This window comes from Astatotilapia calliptera, chromosome 8 (genome assembly GCF_964374335.1).
Source record: "Astatotilapia calliptera chromosome 8, fAstCal68.1, whole genome shotgun sequence".
In the NCBI taxonomy this organism is placed as follows: domain Eukaryota; kingdom Metazoa; phylum Chordata; class Actinopteri; order Cichliformes; family Cichlidae; genus Astatotilapia; species Astatotilapia calliptera.
The window spans coordinates 2,273,331-2,294,969 of NC_137429.1; the positions used below are offsets into that span (position 1 = coordinate 2,273,331).

The window sequence follows — 21,639 nt, forward strand, 5'->3', positions numbered from 1 at the left end:
TTTGCAGCAGACTATTTCAAATCATAACAGTTTCCTGTTCCTCCTGGAGGATCCCGAGGCATTCCCTGGTCAGATGAGCTGTCGTGTGTTTTCTGAGACACTTGTCTCTGGCTTTTATTTGTGAAGCTATTTTGTACCATTATCTAAATTTCAGTTCTCTACAGGGACATGAAAAATGGATGTTTGGAACTGCTTGTCAATTTTTGGAAAAAAAAAAAAACTACTTGAGAAGTTTGCTCATTGCCCCAAAACACTATTTTGTAAAAAATGTCCCCCCTTAGAATTACATTTCTATCACACTGCTGGTTAAAAGGCTTCAGTGTGAAGGGCTGTTGTACTTTTGATGACTTGGGTGGAGAATTTTTCTCTTTCTTAGACTCTGTGACAGCCTAACACAGAGTCAGCTAATCACTGATGACATTCTTTGGCAACTGTTAATTAAGTAATCATTTAGTTATTACAGCGTTAGCCTTTTTAAAAAAGAAAATCCTTAAAAAGAGGGTAAAGTTACATAAACACTATCTGAGGTGCTCAGACAGCTAACAAACGTTGCAACCGTTAACCACGGCCATGTGTGGGAGGCAGTGAAGGAGGAATTGCAGCTCGGCCTTGGGCCTCTGCTTCAAATCACTGTCCTTGTGGATTTTTTCCATCCTTCCTCATCTTCAATCTTGCCTCTTGGTATCACGCCACCTCCTCAATACAACATGGAAGATGAGAACATTTCTGAAATTCTGACTTAAAAAGTATTTTTAGAGTTGGTGTAAAACTCTGGTGTTCCTACCGTTTGGGTATTCATTATTTTTCACTGGTCTCACTCTTCACTTGCATACCTACAACTGAGGAGTGGAGACTGTCAAACAACAACAACAACAACAACAACAAGAAGACAGCTCCTTAGAAAACTGAACCAGCCTCACCCCTGATCAGATCTGCACACTGTTAGACCTCTGATTTACCACCTTATATTTTAAATACAACGAAGGTTTCCACAGACAAAAACATGGATGTGCCATGGGCTCCCCGGTGTCACCCATCGTAGCCAACCTTTGCATGGACAAAGTGGAAAGTGAGGCTCTTGGCTCTTTCACAGGGACAGCACCTATAGCCACTGGTACAAGTACAAGAATCACACCTTCTTCAGAACTGAAGAAGTAGAAGCCTTCAGTGTTTACATAAACTCAGTGGATAGAAACAAAGTTCACCAGTGAAGACCCAAAGGATAACAGTTTGCCATTTCTGGACTGTGCGTGTGCGCTGTGAATGGAAGCCTCAACAGTTTACCTGAAGCCCACAAACACAGACCAGTACCTGCGCTTTCATTCCCATCACCCTCCAGTACACAAACTTGGAGTAATCAGGGCCCTACAACACCGGGCAGAAAATGCCTGAAGGGAAAACACACACACCCACACGTAAAGAAAGCTGGTTATCCCAACTGGGCTTTCATCAAACCACCAAAGAAAGGTTTGAAAAAGGAGTGAAAGAAGGCATCTATGACCACTGTGAACGAGCGTCTTTGAACAGAGGGCGGGGCTTATGACACCAACTATCTGAGAGCTATGATGCAGTTTTGAGATCATTCCCAGATACCTTAACGTCTCAGTCACATCTTGGGTCAGTTGATCTCAATAAGTCACATGATAGGGTGAGGCAAGGTCTGACAATGGTTTCACCTGAAACCCACACCCTTTTACACACCTTGGCTCATGTGGTCAGGCAAGTGGGTCAACGACCCTCTTATGGGACACTCCCACTAGGGCTTGAATACCTGGGACTCTCCAGCATTTGATTTTAGAACTGAAGAAGCTTCTCAGATTAAAAGTCTTCAAGAAACCTACAGGAATCCAGCAGCGTTTCTTTCCAAGCTCCTTAGATTACATGACCTGAATGACTGAGAACCTACACAGACGTACATGGTTACAACCAAACCAAGTTGGAATCAACCAGTGAAAATGTTATTCTCCAAATTTGAACAATTCTGGACGACAGGCATCTGCTCAGACCACGTTTTGGCACACAAATGGTAGCATTTTATCTGCAGCGTCAATCAGCAGCTGCATAAACCTTGAGGTGAGCGAATAAAAGGTAATAATGTGCTGGTCCAACCCCACACATGCAGAATAAATAAGGTTAAATTAACACAGTAAATGTAACGATGTTATTGCCATAATTAAAGCTCAGTGCATCTACTGGGGGCTACAGTTTAAAAAAGTAGGTCTGGCCTTCAAATCCCCTTGTTGCTGGATCACTGACATCTAACAAGGACGGATCAGAGAGTGAAGTGATTACCGACTGCTGTCTGGCTTAGAAAAACAGCAAACATCAGAGCTGTTGGTCTGGATGCACAGAGACCACAGAGTGAATTGACAGTTCAGATTAGCGGCATTGTAGATCCATACTTATCAACAGCAAGATGCAACGAGCGTGAGAAGTTAGCACAGATGCTGAGTGCATGACATGAAAACACAGCTTACATCATCCTTTAGGGGCCGAGTTATCTTCGAGAAAATGCTGCCGGCTCGGCTTCAGATGTTAAATATTGTATTACAGACAACATGTTTCAGGCCGTAAACACCGGGGCGAATGCTACGGCTAGAAAAAGATTTTTTTTAAGCAATTTTGAAGAATTATCGTGCATGCTTATAGGTTATGCTTGTCCCTGTCAGATGCCTTCACTGCAGCATGCATACCTAACAATTTGCTCCTGCTGCTTATGTTTCTAGGCTGTGTGCATACCCTTTAACTCTGCTTTATGTTAGGCACAATGCAGACTTCATGCAGTGCTCAGTCCTCATGCATGCTTTAACTATTGTTATGCATGCATTGTAACCATGGATAGCACAATACATGGTCGATACAGTGACATGCAGTCGTTACATTCTGTGTCTTTGGCCATCACTGTGCTGCCTCCACACTAGACTGTGAAAGCTGGCTGACATAAAGCCACAAAACCTTTTTTGAAGTCCAGCGTGTCAGCCTGGCCTTCCATTTCATCCAAAAATATCAGATAGGGTTAAAAACAACAAGCTATTCTAGAGAAAGTCTTGGCACTTAGCAGCCTGTGAGCTTACAGACCATAGCACCAGTTTAAGGCTTCTACTTACGGCTGCTCGTTTCAGGGGTCGCCACAGCGGATCATCTGCCTACATCTCCTCCTATCCCAGCATCCTCCTCTGTCACACCAACCCTCAGCATGTCCTCCTTCACTACATCCACAAATCTTCTGTGGTCTTCGTCTTTTCCTCTGGCAGCTCTAATCCACCATCCCTCCTGTGCACACACCCAACCACCTCACCTCTAACTCTGTTTGTGCCATTTCACAAAGTCGCATTAAAAACCAACGCAATCAGCATCTCTGCTCATACTAGTGACCTGAGCAAATGTCATGGGCTCTCACGTGTATGTGTGGTGACTGTAACTCAGCAGGCAGAGCTACTAATCAGAAGGTTGGTGGTTTGATTCCCCGCTGCTCCAGTTTGCACGCTAAAGTATCCTTGTGCAAGATACTAAACCCAAGGTCCTCCAGATGTTCCTCATTGTGTGAATGTGAGAAAGCTCATTAGATAGAAGGTAGCTTCTACAAATGTGAGTGAATGAGGCATGTTGTATAGCACTCAGTGCTCGAGTAAAAAAGCATTTTCCCCGTTTTAATTTTCTATGCCATCTGCAACATATTTGCAAACAATCTTTTCTCATTGTTAATGTTCAGGTGTTGCTGAAACGTCTCCTCCCACAGTTGGACATGCATGAACTCCTCCATCTTGCACTGCAGCTGGCGACTGTAGTTATTCTGCTTCAGGGATCTGCTGTGAGCTGGAGAGCCGCTCAGCAGAACCTGCAGAGGAGCTGGTTCTGATCCTTTTACAGCACAAATACGAACATGATCCAACCTCGGGTGAGAGGCGGTGCTCTGCTGTAAGAATCGAAACTGACAGAACTCACCAGCGGAGTTCAGCGGCCAACAGACGGCTGCAAAAACCTGCTCCAAAAACCTGCTCCAAATCCAACAGAAACATGGAGAATAAAACCAATTTACATTTTTAACCCAGTTTCTCTGATCACAGTCCCACCTGCTGCACACAAGCTAACACGTCTGATCTTGATCAACCTTGGCTGAGTGTGAACCTGCTGCTGTGGGACAGATGAGACCAATTTGTCTGCTGGGATCCAACAGCAGGAGCTGCCACTCAAACCAATGCAGGCAGACACACACACACACACACACACACACACACACACACACACACACACACACACACACACACCTTAACTAAGCAACTAAGTTAATAAGCAAGTAAACAAATTTCGGTTTATAACAACAGAGCGTGTGTGTGTCCACGCGTCACTAATATAAGTTCTGAAACGCAATATTTTCCTGGAACAGCTGTTAAGGTGTCGCAGACAAATACAACTAAATAAAATGATACGACCAAGACAAAAACTGGTATTCTGTAAATATAATAAACGGGAATTTACTGTGCAACTTTATTAGCGTCCTCCTGAAATGCGCCAACAACATTGAGAGTAACATCCTCCTCTCTGCCCCTTAAGGCTCTCTGGTCGCTATGGTAACATCTAAATATTTCTTTCAAAATAAGACACAAAACTACAACACTGGAAAAGACCCAGGGAAACCGAGTTAAGTTGTTGGGCAGGGATAGCTCAGTAGGTAAAGTGGTCGCCCCATGATCGGAAGGTCGGCGGTTCGAATCCACTTAACGGCTACCCTGAGGTACCGCTGAGCAAGGTACCGTCCCTACACACTGCTCCCCGGGCGCCTGCTTAGTGGGCTGCCCACTGCTTCACTGAGTGAATGGGTCAAATGCAGAGAAAAAACAAGTAATTTCCCCATGGGGATCAATAAAGTATCCATTATTATTATTATTATTATTATTAACGATAAAACCCCTGAAAACCATAAATTTCACACCTGAGCCTCAACTCTTGCAGCCCAGTACCAAACGGCTCATCGACCGGTACCGGTTCGTGCTCCGGGAGTCGGGGACCGCTGGTGTAGGAGGCGTGTTTGAAAAAACTGTTTGGCTGTAGTAGGAGACATTAAGGAGTAACCACAACGAACAGAAGCACTGTAAAAATAATAATAACAAAATAACTTTAATAATGCAAAGAGGAAGCACCCAATAGAAGACAAATAATTAAAACTGTAAAAGGCACAAAGGACTTCAGAGGCAATTAAGAACCAACGAGACCAAAGAAGCATTAAATGAAGAATTTAAAAAAAGAAACTGAGTAAGAGAAAGGGTGCAGACAAACAGGAAACAGAAATATGTGAACGGAGAAACGAGTGCAAACAACAATACAGAAGAAAACTGAGAATAAAGCCAAACTCAAGCATCAAATTCCATCACTGACTTCCCAGGTCGAGTCATTTCTCTTCCAATTATACAGTTATTGAGCCGAGTCGGACAGATCATAATAAGACAATTAGCCTAATTTGTTTGAATTGAAAAGCCAATTAAAGAATTAGTGAGCAGCATTGAAAAGTTCATCACATTACAGACGGCGGGTCAGAGAGGCCCGGGCCGCCCGGCGTCACCGCCGCGTCGTTGCCAAAGCCAAACGCGTGCGGGATAACGAGGCGTCTTCAGTGAAAACGCAGCTGATACGAGTTAAAAGGATTAGCGTCGGTGGAGAAACAGCTCTCTGTCTTGGCGTCTTTGTTGAAAAACTCGAGGCGTGTAATCCGAGCGGATTGGTTTGACAGATGGATTCAGGGAGATTTTCCTTTGGGGGGTTTGTCGATAGCATTAAAGTGTTGCGTATCTGCGAGTGCGGATGAAGAGCCGCTCCTATCAGAGTAAACAGGCTGATTACGACAATCTCTGTGAGAAAGAGCAGTTAATGAGAGGAGCAGTGGATGGATGGATGCACGACAGGAGAGAGCCCGAGGGTTGTCTGCAGGAGACGCACTCTTGTTGGATGTATAGATTTATACTTGCATTTAAATCCACTGACGTTTTCTCACAGTTTCTCTACAGCAGTGAGGTTTTGATCATGAAGATACTTCTCTGTAATATTGGACTTCTATTTCAGACTTTGCTTCTGTCAATCAGTCGCATTCTTGTAATGTGACGACTCCATAGTCTATGAGCAGATAATCTGATCATGTTTGGCAACAATCTACCAAAAATCAAGTTTGTCTAAAGTTTGGATCCAGTACCAAAACCTCGGATTTGGTCATTTGTTGGCACCTGACAATATTAGAGTGAAAACAGACATAATGTGGGGAAAATAATGAACTGGTATTATTCATCCAGTTTACTTGCTGTAGTTTCAGCTTCGTCTGAGAGTCTTCAGCCATGCTAGGTTCTCCCTGTTCCCAGTCACTCTCACTGGGAGAGCACCTCAGATGTCACCACAGACAGACGCTCATCAAGCTGCAAACAGCACAGATGTAAAGAAAAGGTTTTCCACACCAGCCATGATGAGAATGAAAGCACGTTCCTGTAAAGTGAACTCACTCTGACTGACTTTGTGGCAAAGTTAAAAACACGCTAAGAAAAGCTGCTGGATTCAGAGGCAGAAAACCAAAGACTGTTAGCTTACACTACTACCATCGATGGTACAAGATGATCGCATTTTGAAGCTTCACCATTAGCGTTTCAGCTATGAAGGGTTTTTGGAGCAAGAAGGTGAAGGGCTGGAGTCGTAATGTAACAGCTGACACTAGCTTCACAGGTTGCACAGGCTTAAAAAGTGATCCGCATGTCTAGAACTGCGCAGCTTGTTTTATAACATCATAGTAGTTTGATCACACATAGAGAGATAAATATAATAAGTACATTTACATTCACACGGATGTCTTCCTTTATTCCTCTTTCATGATGCCAACACATGCTGGCTCACTGGGTTTCTCCTATTGTGTGACTGGTTCTATTCAGAGGGATATTTTTATTAAGTGAGGAAGTAAACCCGGCTCACGTGAAAGGCCAAAGGTCTCATCTTACACATTAAAGGACAAACGCACACAAACTGAGAAGAAATAATAAAGGTGACGGGGCTCTAAGTCAGCTGACAACACAAAAACTTACACTGACCACCCCCCGCCACTTTCTCTCTCTCACACACACACACACACACACGCACACACGCACACACACACACACACACACACACACACACACACACGTTGATAATACCTTCTTCCTTTTTGTCCCTCTTTAATTGTTCTTCATCTGAACCATCATTCCCCCGTCTCCCACTCATCCTCTTTACTTTCTCCCTCCCTCGGTTTCTAATGTCCCTGGTTTCTTTGCCCCCCCTCCCTCATTTTCCTGTCCTTAGATGCTTTACTTCCTGCAGTTGTCTCAGCTAAAAACGATAGAGATCATCTAATTTAATACTTCTGGCTTCTATTGAGGCCGTTATCTAGAAAACAAAACAAGATGCATGTACAGCATGATAGATGATTTTACTACTATTAAAACTATTACTACTGCCATTATCCATTTATTTTTAATAAATAAGCCTTCCTCCCAGATGTAAGCACGGCTCTCTGCTGTGCTGCTGTTGTCGGGTCAGAGGATGAGATGAGCTGGCAGAGGAAATAAAATGAGTGTTTGTGTCGTCTCTAACAAAGAGCAGGAGGTCTCACGCTGAGCTGACACGGATCTGATTCAGACAAACGTGAGTGGCTCCCGTCCACTCGAGACCCGACTCCGTGCCCTTTGAGAGGGCAGCACTGATGCAAACACACACATACATATTCATGCGCGCCATGTCACAGCCATTAAAATGCACAAGGACACACCACCTGATATCATGCTAATGAGCTCTCCTGTGTGTCTGAGTCACTGAACATGATGTCAATAAATATCAAAATGTTTTGTTCCTGTAAGTTTAAAAGTACGTTTTCATGCGGCTGAATTATTTCGACTGCAGGATTCGGTGAGAATATTTTCAGCTTTCCAAACTTTCACTGAATACTGAACAAGCTCTGACTCCTGTTTTCCATATATTGATTATTATGACGAGGTCATCACATTATATTTGAGACCTCTGCATGGAAATCTCGGGAATTATTTACTTATTAATTATTCATCATTTAAACATTCACACTGGGAAACTGTACTTTCTGTCTGCAGGGTTAATGTTTCTAAAGGAGAATATTTTGGCACAAACAACAAAGCGCACTAAATAATGAAATGAAATAAAATCCAGTTTGGTGCCAAACTCAAACACGAGAAAATCTGATGCCAAAAAGCAGAAGAGGAACTTTATTATTTTTTATTGCATTCAAGAGCAGAGATGTGCACCACGACTGAATAGACACAGCACCACCTACAAACACCACCTTGTGGTGTGCAGAAAGAACAAATCCAGTGCAAACAAATTCCCAACATCTGCTCTCAGGGTGATTTAATCGGGGCTGTTTCCACTTGACATTTTGCTTCAGGGAGTCCTTTGTGCTGTAAAGGATTTATTTACATCCGTGACAGAAGAGTCAAAAGTCAACATGCTGTTGTTTCCAGTCACCATCACCGTGCTAGCATCAGGTGCCGCCTGAGAGAGTGGTGTCAACTCAGTAATACGAGTGCACTTCACAGCACAATCAAAATGCTATTAATATTGTAATTAGATTTCTGTTAATTAAAAATTACAGGGCGTATGCAGCCTGGGGAGATTTATCTACCCTCATTTTCCACCGTTAACCATCTTCAGGAGCAAAACTGACAGTTTTACCGCAGCTCCTCTGAAACACCTGTTTGCACCTGATCCAAATCTTCTGGTCCAGGCTTTCAAGTGAACAAGTTCAACGCCATATTTTCTCTATTATATTTACCTCTACTGCACCTCGTTTCCCTGACACAAGGAAGAAGTCCACATTTTTCAAGTTCCACTTGAAAACACAAAGCTAATTAAGGTGACAGCTCGGTTCTGTGTGGTCTGACTGACTCTGATGAGCTTTCTGGAGGAAATGACCAATTAAATCCGAGCTAGTCTTACAGCTGATTAATGTGAAGGTGTTCATCACCATCTGAGCTAGTCACCTGCTTTCCAGCGCTGCGACGGGCGCTAAAGTGATTTCGCTGATGTTAATTTGCAGCGGAGACAAATGCACGCTGTTGTGACATGATTTTCAGGCGTGGGAGGTTAGACCACGCACATCAGAGCACCGAGGTCCATTTCTCACAGCAATGAGCTGATGCATCCCAAAGTTATGATGGACGATGTGAAAGTGCGGACAGAAACGTTCACACCATAAAACTTAAAGCACAACAACAGGGCTGAAGCGCTGCACGGTCACAGCGCAGAGCGCAAAAGATGAAACACACGTCTTTCATCTTTTACGCTCTGGCCTGCGAGACTTAAAACTAAAAGGATTTTAAAATGCTCGTAAACAATCTGCTAAACTTGCACTCTTACTGTGACTGAGCAATGGAGGCCCGGCTAACTGATACAAATCAAGCTGCAGCAATCGAGACGAGGCTTGATTTTTGACAGCAGCCACAACTGGAACAAAATCAGGATTTTACCCGTGCTTACATGTACTGTTGGATCATTTTCATACCTAAATGTGTCTGGTATGAGTCTGTGGAGGTAAACTTAGAAACTCTTTGCATTGCTTATGCATTTTTATTCTATCGAGCTTCTACTGAATCTGCTTTGTCCTGTTTTCTCAGTGTCACAGTTTGGATCCTCATCTGTAAAGAGCAGAAACTCATTCAGTCAAATTAATAGATGCTGAAGCTGATCAGCTGATCGGACAGCTTAACCCAACATCCCTGTTCACGGCACGACTACAGCAGATATTCGGTTTCACTTCAGGACTTCATCACTGTTTGCCAACTCCGCTGAGATTTGGTTTCTTCCATCTGGACAAAAGCTTTTAAGTCCCAAAGTGCTGAGCAGTTCAGAGTATAACAACAGCTTTGTTCCAGCAGCCACCACTCAGATGAACAAATCGCAGCTTTTATATATCTTACATGATGTGGAAGCAATTTTCCCCAGCGCTGTGTTGTAATACACTTATCTGTTGTTTGTGTCGCTTTGAAAAATGTGCATTTGAGGATGGATGACTTACCTGCTGCAAACCAGATCTACCTGTGGGTGCAAATAAAGAAAACCGAAGCTGAACTTGAGATATTTTCAGAAAGAAATTGTGTCGAAATGAACACCGGCTGCAACAAGTGCATCATCACCATCATCCTCGAACGGCAATACCAACATAAGCACCACGCTTTCATCCTCTTTCGTGTCTGCGACGGCGTCACCTCCCCCCCCCGCACATATTAATACCCCTTAATCATCGTCATCCTAATCACTGCAGGGATCCTCATCCTCGACACTCACATTATAATCAGCACCATCGTAACATTCATCAGCATCATTATCAATACCAGTTATATCCATTATCGTCACAACAGTCGTCTCATCACCAGCATCAACATCATCGTCATTAACTGCAGCAAAACAATCAGCATCCTCCAGTCTGAGCTTCATCATCCACATCATCACGGCCTTTTCTGCAGCCACGAGCGTACACATAAACAAATGTGTTCACAGCCACACGAGCTCCTCTCAAAGCTGAGAGGCCGTCTGTGCAGCTGGGCTCAGTGCTTCCCCCTAGCTTCCTCTGCAGGGAAAACAGCGAGGGAGAGAGAGAAGACTGAGAGAATGAATCTCAGAGGAAACCCTGAGAAACAGGAAAGAAGAGGCAAAGGACGGGCTCTGTGGAGCTGCATGAAAGACAAACAGCGTCCTCTGAGAGCTCTGGCAGAGCGGCTGCAGCTGCCGTGATTTAAACAGCATTTAGGAGGTTGATACCTGGGTCATTAGCTGTGAGGATACCTCAGCGAGAGGCGGCACCCGCACAATCTAAAGATTAACAGTCCAAGGCAGGAGTGTAAGAAGCAAGGAAAGCAGGAAACTGCAGAAAGCACTGCGGTCGAAAATCATCTGACACTACCGCCATCACGTGACGTAAACACAGCAGCGGCCTTACCTTCCTGCACCGCCTGGAAAGGGTTGTTGGGCGCGATGAGTTTAATCGAGTGTGTGATCTTCTCACTCTGCAGGATGTCGTCGTTCAGACTGAGGTCAGACACGGCGAGCTGGAACACCTGATCATCCTGCACTGCATTCTCCTCAAATATCGCACCTGGACAGGTAGAAACAGGAAGTGTAAACAGGTTAAGGACTCAAACACTGCTCTACTGAAAATACCACCAAAATATCATTTTATTATCTCCACAGGAAAAAAAAAAAATATCTCAGCAAAAATCAGTATTCAAATTTCCTGTCAGCTAGAACACATGGTCTCCGGTCCTTTATCAGTACAAACCACTGAACTCCTGCAGTCACTAACAGTGTTGTGTATACCATCACCAAAGAAGCGCCATACTGTAATTACTGTAAGGTATGAATGTGCTAAGCATTCTCATGACAGCTACTAATCAAAGAATTACACGTGGTTTATCGTTTCTTCAGTCATATCCACGATGGGGGGACAGAACAACAATCTGAGTTCATGCCGGACTTTGGACAAAGACGTCGGAGCTGCTACCCTAGGCCCGGACAATATGAGAAAAACCTAATATCAAGATTTTTTTTTTGGGCGGGGGGGCTATATCGCAATACATGATACAAATCACAATATGTTTAAATATCCTTGAAAAATAAATGTTATTTTTAACCATATAGTGCCTAAAACTGCACGGGTACACTCATTTATGTCAACTATTCAGTATTTTTTTCCTGCTTCAAATACAAGAAAATCTGAATAAAATGTTTTATTTTAACCAATTTTTAACCATCAATTACTGTGACAGCAAGTCTCTCGCTGTGGTCAACAGCAGACCTTTAACAAACAAACAAAAATACATCAAGAAAGAATTCACGAGACAAAATAAAACGATTGAAATAAAAAAAAATAAAAATAAAAAAGGTGTTCTTTGCTACTTGTAAGATATAAAAATGTATAAAATATAAAATGTGATGAACTCAAATTACAGAAATAAAATCTAGATAGTGACTAAAAAAAACGACTGATCTAGAGCAGTCACGGGTGGCACCGCTGGTTTAATTAACGTTTTCTTTGGTGTGTGGGGAGATGTTGATAGGCAGTTTAAGACTGTTTTAATTATGCAGTGTTTAATAACCCTTATGGTGTTATAGCACCACTAGGTGGGGGGTTGCCCTACTGTTGTCTCCTAGTGGGTGTGTGAGTACAGCGGCAGCTATTACATGCTGCTCGTGTTCTGTTCTCAGGAGAAACCTTACCGATGTAACGCTGTTTGATTTAACTGACTGGCTTCGAGCTATCCGGCTAACCTCCACACCACACGCCCGCTGGACCTACTAGCTGCTCCTTCATCGCCAGACTGCCGTTACAAGTGGAATAATTTCAGGGTACTGCTACCCTTTGTTTTGCATTTAGTTCGACATCCAAACAGCGAGTCTCTTACTCTTGCTCGTCTGAAACTCCTGCCGTCGCCATATTTTCCCCTCTCTGATAGCATATAAACACACATGCTCAGCGCAGTGCACCAGGTAGAACATTTTCAGGTTGGGAGGGGTTATTAATGATGTATTCGCAGCGTGTGGGAAAAAATACTTACAGTAAATTACATGTAGATGGCTTAATATTGCCATGGCAACTGAGAGCCATTTTAACTATCGCATGCGGAACAACTCGCGATACATCGAGTATATTCGATATATCGCCCACCCCTACTTCCCCTGTTCCGTTTTTTGAAGAGACAAGAATGATGCTAAAGAGCAGACCATGTTCAGCCACCTGAAACCCCCCAAAACAAGAACTCCTTTCTTACACAACATCGATGATGCAAACAAACCACTAAAATCCCAAAAGCGCTACAGTTGATTTCAATCGTGTCCTTGAATCCGTCTCCTCACATACAAGCACAAGTTATCGAGTAATCAGACCACATATCTTAAAGACCTCAGTAGAGCTCTTCTCTCTCAGACTGTCGGTTTACTTGCGCTTCCTCTGTTTTTTTAAAAGTAAAATGGGAGGTAGAGCCTCCAGCTATCAAACCAGTAGCGGGGTCTGATAGTAGATATCAACAGCTGCTGCAGCTGAGAAAGACTTCAGGATCTGGGTGGAGTGTTTTACTGCACGACGCTCACGAGCCCCATCGTTGAGATGATGCATGCATTTCATTTTATGAAAAAGCCAAAGGGGAAATCGTGGTGAGAAAATGAATAATAAACATGTATAAAATGAGCTTCTGTCCGGTTTTAAACATCTATGCGAGCGGATCGAGGGCAGAAATGGACCGATAGGCCTAGAGAGGGGCAGACTGGTAGACAAATGGACGGGCTGATGAAACTTTCCAGATTCTGTTTGGGAAATTTGTCACGCACAATTAAGAAATTCCTGCCTACGAGTGAGAATTCAATTTGCCAGACTGCTTGTGCTCATTCATCTCTCCGAGTATCCAAATGAACTCTGCTCAGCCTCACTGTGGATTTGAAGGCCTTCCTCGCAGGGGACGCTGTCTAGCTTCTGGGCTTGATCAATCAATCATCCACTTTTGAAATTGCAGTCAGTCGGGCGTTTTCAATTAAGAATGAGGCTTGTCAGAGACACGGTGGGGGGATTGATGTGAGGTTTATATTTCTGCTCGCAGCCACAGCAAACTGGTGAGCCTCAAACTTCAACAAGTTTAATTAATAATGAGTGCCAAGGGGAGAGGAGGTGGACTGTAGACCCACGGGTCTCTCTGTGAGCTCACAGTCAAACCTCCCAGGCTCTCTGCCACTGTCTGCTGCAAGGAAACTGGCACAATTAAAGGGCAAGTTCATCCAACAGGCTAAAACACACGACTCCCCCACTAAACACCAGCCACACCATTAAAGGTCCCATTACAGTGATTTTTAGTTTTAGTGTCGTTATTTTCCTCTATATTATCGGTTCTGCCATTGCTTAGCTAACATAAACGAATGCAAGTCGGTTAATAAAAAGCATAGCATTATTGAAGCACTGCAAATTATTTAATCCCAACAGCCCCAACCAACCAACCACATGATGTCACGTTCCACACTGACAGAAGATGGCGCTAAACGTGTTTTGAAACTTTAAGCTCTTCTTTCTTAAATCCAGCTTCACACCATGTCAGGTTATGAGAGCAGGGCTCAGTGGTGTAAATTAGCCTTGTGTCGCGTTTCATGTCCCCTTTAAAACCTCTGACTGATAAAGAAAACAGCGAACACGATCATCTGCCGGGGAGTTAGACAGCACCTAAACATTAGTGCAGACCAAACACTCGGTGAAGTGCAATCAATCTAAAGTCGAAGAAACACAACAAAGAGTTGAAGGCTGATTAATGAGCCTCAAAACTCTTTGATCCCAATTACAAAGGGCAGATTTTAGAGTTGCTGACTCGGCAGTTTTTGGTGGCAGAAAGTGGGGCTGACGCAGTAATAAGCAGCCGGGTGACTGAAGAGTGGAGCTTAAAGAGTAAAGTATGACCGCATGTTCTGAAGATTATTCACATATGTAGGCTTCTTCCTGTTAAAAGGGTGGTTTTCCTTCTCACTGTTGCCAACTGCCTACATAGCGGGTGGCAACTGGGTTGACCATCTTCCGTGGGATTGTGCAGCTCAGTAAAGGAGGACCTCGGGGTTTCTCCGGCTGAGCTGGTCCTTGGTCAGCCTCTCCGTGTTCCTGGGGAGTTTTTGCCTGAGTGTTTCTGGGGACACAATAATGTGACGGACCAGCTGTGGAAGTGACAGAAACCAGCAGAGGATTCATCACTGCTGTGAGAAAAAGATGCAGGTGATGGGAGTTTTAATCAAGCTAACAGTAAATAGCTGTTAGCTCGTCACACTTCCACTGTGTTTCCTGAGTTTTGTTGGTTTTTTGGTTGATCATTTTCCCTTCAGAGAGTGTGGAGGGCAATGGTGGTAAAATGGGAGGTGCCCTGGGATTGATCAAGTCCAACAGATTGTTGCTTCTGGAATGGACCAATGATTGAAGCCTTTTTACGTTCCAGTTTACTAGAGAGTGACGAGAGGACAGCAAAGCAGGGAGAGTGTGAGGGAAGACACGCAGCAAAGGGCCGCTCGGCTGGTAGCTAGCGACTTTAACTACCTGCAAACAAATCAACACGTTCAATGCAAACTCCAGGGGAGCAGCTTGCTGCTCTGTTTAAGGCTCAGCTCCCTCTTTGTGACTTGATAACAGAAAGCAATCAGTTCAGGAATACACATTTTTCCCAAGCATAGCTGCTGCCAACTGATCTCCAGTCCTGTGTGGCCGAGGCCTTAGGAGGTACTAACCAGGGGATCCGTGGTTCAATCTCAGTCTTCCAGGCTGCATGTCCAAGTGTTCTTGGGCAAGATAACGAACGCCTTGTCTCAGATCTGTAACAGACTCAGCAGCTAGCATGTGGGGAAACGCAAGTTTAAAGGTGTGTGGGTCCAAGATGTGCTGATAACTTTTTAAAATTGGGAATCCAAGCAGCTGAGCCACATGTGAAACCAGAAAAGCTCCAAAGGCGCTCGAGTCTTTCATGTCTGCCGTTATAAGCCCCTGTTCAAACACAGACGTGCGCGCCGTTCAGCTCAGATGTTTCATTAAAGTTTGCTTTAACCGTCGCTGCACTGAGGCCTGAGATGTCACGGCTCCTGCTCATATTAAGTCGGCACCATTTCTATGAATCGCTCTGCAAGCACGTTTCAAGGCTGTGTGTCCTGAATCAGGACAATTGAAGACATTTGACATTTGTAAAGACACGATTTGAAGTTTCCACCAACCCTGATCCAAGTGTTCGGTTCACTACATCAGACTGAGGATATTCAACTTTAAATTATGACTGTTCACTAAACAGCTGTGCGGATTACTTTATTAATGAACAGGTGAATTGCATCTTACGGGTTATTTTCATCTCTCTCACAGCACAAACCTCCTCCAGTGTAACTCCACCCATCCTGTTTCCTGCTTCTTCGCCATGCTGTTCCCAACAAAAGCAAACATATGTCCTGCCATACATGCACCGCCTGCAAACTCTTTCGTCTGCCTACACTCGAGTCCTAAAACCGCAACAAAAGAGCTGTCGCATGTTTAACACCTGCTATAGTGAGTTGCACAAATCACCCCTGCAATCCGCACTCGTTTCAAAAATCCCGGCGTCCATCTGTCCTCACATACTCCACTTTAAATTGGAGGACAGCCTCTCTTTGGCAGGAGCTTCTTTCCTTCTGCCTTGGCGGTCCGCCTGGTGAGACAAAACTGTGCAGACTGAAAGCAAATTTGTCTCCTGGGACAATAAAGATTTTATATACATGACTGTCAGGTGAATGCAGTCTAAGAACAAATGCATTTTAATCTGACAGGCTTGCTGTTCCAGCAACAATCTGGCCTCTGCAAGCTTTAATGAGGAATGACGATTATAATCGAGACATGACGCTCACGATACCATCTCACATGCATGAAAGCTGGGTATCGACCAGTATTACATAAATGCCTTAAAAACGTGCTGTCACAGTATTTCTTGGCATTTAAACCACAGTTTATTGATATCCATTTGCTCCACAGAACGGCTTACAAACTTTGTTGGATTATTGAATTTTATGAATAAGCTGAACGGTTAATAAAGGCCACAGAAATGTGGGAATCCTGTTTAAGTTGGAAAATTAATGTGTGGCTTGGCTGACCTTTCCAGCATATTTGCAAACATTTCTATGCCACGTACAAGGTGGGAACTTCACACCAGCCAGCAGCCAAAAACCATTTATTCACCACTGATGCAAAAACAATGTATTGGAGCGGCTAAGTTTATCAAGCCCCCGCCTCTCGCTGGCAGGTAATCAACCAGGAGTCCAGGGCTGCGAGTCCCAGAGCTCAAGCTGGGTGGGAAAAAAATATATATACCAGAAAAAGCAGCTGCTTTATTTGGGGATTTAGCAGCTTCTGAGAGCTGGGACCATAAAGTCTGGCTTCTTGCTTGACCTATTAATCTCAGAAAGGCTTTATAGCAGCTGGGACTCTCACTGGGTCACCACATTCTCAGATTTTATTTCCCACCACCTGCTGCCAGCAAATAGATTTTATTTAGAAGAACATTTCCCTCCAATTATTTATGCATTGCATTTGTAGCAAGAAGGCAAATGATTGACAGCAACGTCAAAAGAGGAAAAAGTGAAGCAGTGTAACCGTCTCCATCATCTACACACATTTTACTCCAAAGTTAAAACTTTCAGTGAAGCTACTTTAAGACAGGGGAACGACGTGGAGCCGAGAGGCTCATTTTTCAGTTTGGTGAGCAGCACAAGAGATGAAATAATTATTTTATTTTTATATTAAAGTTAAAACAAACAAACAAACAAACAAAAAACAGACACTAGAGCCAAGTGGGAAAATATGCAAGCATGTATTTCTCTTTTTCAGGGCAGTAATTACACTTTATGATTGTGGATGAGGATTTTCAACTCTCGTCTTTGTTTGTGCTTTTCTCTACACAATATACAAATAAAATACAGTTTTCAGACTAAACTGCAGCAAACTGAAGATAAATCATTAGAATGAACGCTCATTAACCAGGTAGGAGGAGGGGGGCTGTTCTTATTTTTAGATCTTTACCAGTACTTGGTTTAATCCAACCTTTACGGATCCTCCAAAGTCCTCCAACACACACACACACACACACACACACACACACGCGACAACTGGAAACAAAACTCAAGGAGATGGCAGAAAGCACAAGAGAAGACTCCACAGAGACGGCACAGGTGATCTCAGTTTAGTAACGGTAACAGGAAAGGTAACAAACGTAAAAATCAAAACGAAGCCACGTGAGGGTCTAACATTCAAAACAACACAGGAAGTGATGTAAAGACTAAGAGGGAAAACAACAGGAAACATTCACAATCACATGGACGAGGCTGAGCCCACCCAGTCTGCAAAAAAAACATTTCTGCAGATATTTCAGTTCACGTTCAACTTTCTGACACCAGACAGTGACTGTGAGGGAAACCTGGGGGGAAATCCACAGTGTCCGACTGATATATGTGTGATTCATGACACCTCCACCCTGCCTTTGCAAGTCTATCAACGCATGAGCGTGTCAGTATGTCTACGAGCACTCACACCATAGACAGCTTGTGTGTAACACTGAGGCCTAAATAAAAAGGGATGAGAATGAGAATCTGTGTTACGCTGATTGACTGCTTGGTGCTTGTATACTTTGTATTATGTATTGACATCCTGATGCAGGCTGCGTGGAAAGGATTAGCTGAAGGAAAGAAACAAAATGCAGAGGGCTTCAGGTCTGTTCAGGAAAACACTCGTACAGCTGCCTCCCTCTCAGCACCAAGGACAGCTCCTGTGACTGCAGGCTGGCTCACACATGAGATTTCCTCACATTAGCTTCTCAACATCCACCAGAGTGCCAGCAAATCACTTTGAGTGGGGTTAGGGTTAGGCAGCATTTTAGCCACATGTTAAAGTAGATTTCCACTGAGCTTTGCCCAACAGGTCAATACTCCACATAAAAAGGAAGCAAATATAACCCCGACCTGTTACTGAAAACGTGGATGTTGAAGACTGACGTCCATTTACTGTGAAAATCAGGACTCCTATAGATCATTTACTGTCCTGACAGCCTGCATCAACAACAGCAACTAATAAATGAATATAAATATATAGAGATGCTGTCAGTCATGGTGCTGCCACAGTGGGACTTTTATGACAGTATCAAGACGCCGCTGGCTTCGGTCTACCTTTGCCGGCTCTGATTTCTGTCGTCCATTAATCAGCGGAAGAGGCCGATGTCGGCACCCACAGTCATTGCAATTACACTCACTCCTTTCATCACCCTCATACAGGAAAATCCAATCCTATTAAAGGTTTAATAAGTGGTAATACAAAAGGTGCCATTTATCTTTCCAGTAGCCCATGTGGCAAATCCCTGGTAGGCTAAACTACAGGGAAATAAAACATACGTGGCAGAACTCGACTGTTATTACATGCAAGAGTGCAAATTATTCTTTACATTGTCCTCCAGCCTCCCTCAGCGAGAGGTGGTGTGGTGGATCCTGCCCTCACCAGGATGCTAATGACAAACAGGACTCTACAATAACCGGTTTAATAAAGCCTAGTGCTGGATGCTAATACTGTACATGTTTGTGTGACTGTGGAGCTCATTAAATACAATTTGGATGACTATGTTATGTGGATATATTGTGCTGAAGTATTCTTATACTCACGTGTAATTACAGAACAGGTGAAATTAACTGGGATGAGGAAAGCAGGCAAAAGAAGAACGAGCAACAATACAAGTCCTTCAAAGAAATGTCAGGGAAAGAAACACAAACGGCTAAAATGATTCATGCTGAGCTCAAACTTCCAAACAAACCTGGTAGGTTGATAACAAATTTTAAAATTCAAAACTTGAACCAAAACCAATATATTTAACCTAGAAAGACCACTAATACCATCAAGTCTTTAAATAGTGGAAATGTTCTAATTAAAACAAACCAACATGTTGCTCCATCCTCTGTCAGCGCCATTTAAATCTGCCTGAGGTGAAACTAAACTTTAGTTTGGGTCAAAGGTCGCACACAGTTAGTCTGTAAGCTAGCAAACACCACATCTTAGGGGCAGGTACAAAATAAAACTGACTACAGACCACGGGAGAAAATCATGAAGAATTATTCATGAAACAAAGTGACTGAGAAGCCGAACCTCAAAGAAGGACCGAGTAGTTATGCTGTCAGTGATTGGCTTTTTGAACACACGTTGGCAAGACAACTGGCAGGAAACAGAACAATGACAGAAGTCACGGTGAAATGCATGAAGGTGGACGTTTATGAAATAAAACAGGAAATGGATTCAAACCCAAGACAAGCATAGACGTATAGGAGCGATGCAAACGACGACAGATTAGAGAAGAAAATGTGACAAAGCTGAACTCGTCCTGCTGCTCTCTGTACTTCAGTACCACTGAAGAGGAAAAGCTCCATTTAGCAGGTTTGCATCAATAATGGCAACAAAAACAGAAGCTACATGCCAATCAAGGTCAGGTGATGCGGAGAATTAGTCTTCACATCCGCTCTGTGGAAACTGGATATTATTCTGATCCTGGACACAGTGGAAGTGAAATGAATAATGTGGAGGTTTAAACACAAAGCAGCACAACGAAAAGATTTATAGCAACCAGGAGTTTGGGTGACATTTCCCCAGAGTCCAATGGAGGATGCAGCGGAGCTATTATCATAATTAAACATCCAAATAAGCGGCGCTGCAGCACCGTGACCTTCAGGCGTACAAGGGGGAAAAAAAACTGTCCCAGCAGCCCAGCTCCTCCTGCCTGTGAGCACAGAGCATGTTCTCACAGTCAGACATCAGCGGCTGAAGCTCGACTCAATCCTCAGCCTCAAACCCAAAGTTTCACCTGACATGTGAAGCACTGAGCTCCTCTTCCTCATGTTCAACAGCCAATGAAACATGCACGTGTGCAGATTAGCTTTGGCTATCATAACAGACAGTCATATACACGAGATCAGTTCTGCTGTGGAGACAATATGGCATATATTAAGATCCACCGAGCTGCTGCAGCTGGAAGAGCCTGTTAAACATCAGCGAGCAGCAGCATCTAATACAAGAAATCCAACACGAGAAGCTTCAAATTAAACCAGAAGTCCTGACGGACCGTGTAAACTGGTAACATGTTGTAATGTACCGATGCGTCAAAGCTTCAGTGTCTCAAAACAAAGCAATCATTGGGCCACGCTTGGAATTTAAAAAGATGCATCTGCAGGACGGGGTTCTAAAATCCATCTCTGCCAAGAGCTACCCAAGCAGAGCCTGTGCACGTGTGCACGTGACTTCAGTTTAGCCAGAGTTTAAAAAAAAAAGTAAATGCCAAATAAAAGACTCCAAATACATTTACAGAAAAAGGAGGAAACATTGTGCATTGTGTGCAGCCTCCTTACTCGAAGAAATTTCATCTATTTGAACATTTTTAAAAGGAAAAAGCTCAAGTGTTTGTTTGTTTCCCATCCTGGTTTATTTTTGTTGTTTTGCTTTCAGGCCGTCTGTGTTTTCCTTCTAATTGTCCTGTAGTTACTCAATTGAAAACATTATTTGTCCTCCCAAAGGCCAATTTCAGACAAGTAGGTTTGAAAACAACAAAGCATCTGACCAACAACAGCCAAACTGAATTATTCAAAACAGAATTTAAACTGGGGAATAAGAACACCGATACTGTAAATGGGCACAACATTTTAAACCTTTATTCACATCAAACCAAGCAATCAACATTTCTCCTAACCGCCCCATCAAAAGCACCATTACCAACAACAATACTGGTTTGGGTGATAAACATGACCAGAGACCAAAGTCTAGCTTGAACCGTGATGTTCATGTCTGAAGTGAGGAGCAGCGAGGAGAGGGCACAGGAAGGAGTGTGAGGATGAAGGAGGTCTGACAGGAGAAGATCAGTGAGAACTTTGAAGATAAGAAGCAAAAGCTAGTATTGGATACGTGGAGGAATCAGGAGCCAATGAAGGTGGATGACACTGGATGTAACCTGCTGCAGAGTTCTACGATTTGGAGGATTTTTTGGGAGAGCAGAGAGAATGGCACTACAATAATCCAAACACAAGGTGAGAGCATGAACCAGGATCGAGTGCTGTGTTGACGAAGAA

At 43.5% G+C, this 21,639-nt stretch overlaps 1 protein-coding gene across 3 annotated transcripts in view; it reads right to left on the reverse strand.

The window, feature by feature from the left end:
- Window positions 1-21,639, reverse strand: part of grid1b (glutamate receptor, ionotropic, delta 1b) — a 585,542-nt gene that overhangs the window by 556,378 nt on the left and 7,525 nt on the right. For all 3 annotated transcript variants that reach the window (XM_080305280.1, XM_080305279.1, XM_080305281.1), the window contains exon 2: window positions 10,970-11,125. In XM_080305280.1, coding sequence (XP_080161406.1) covers window positions 10,970-11,125 — 156 coding nt within the window. The remainder of the gene's footprint in view (window positions 1-10,969; window positions 11,126-21,639) is intronic.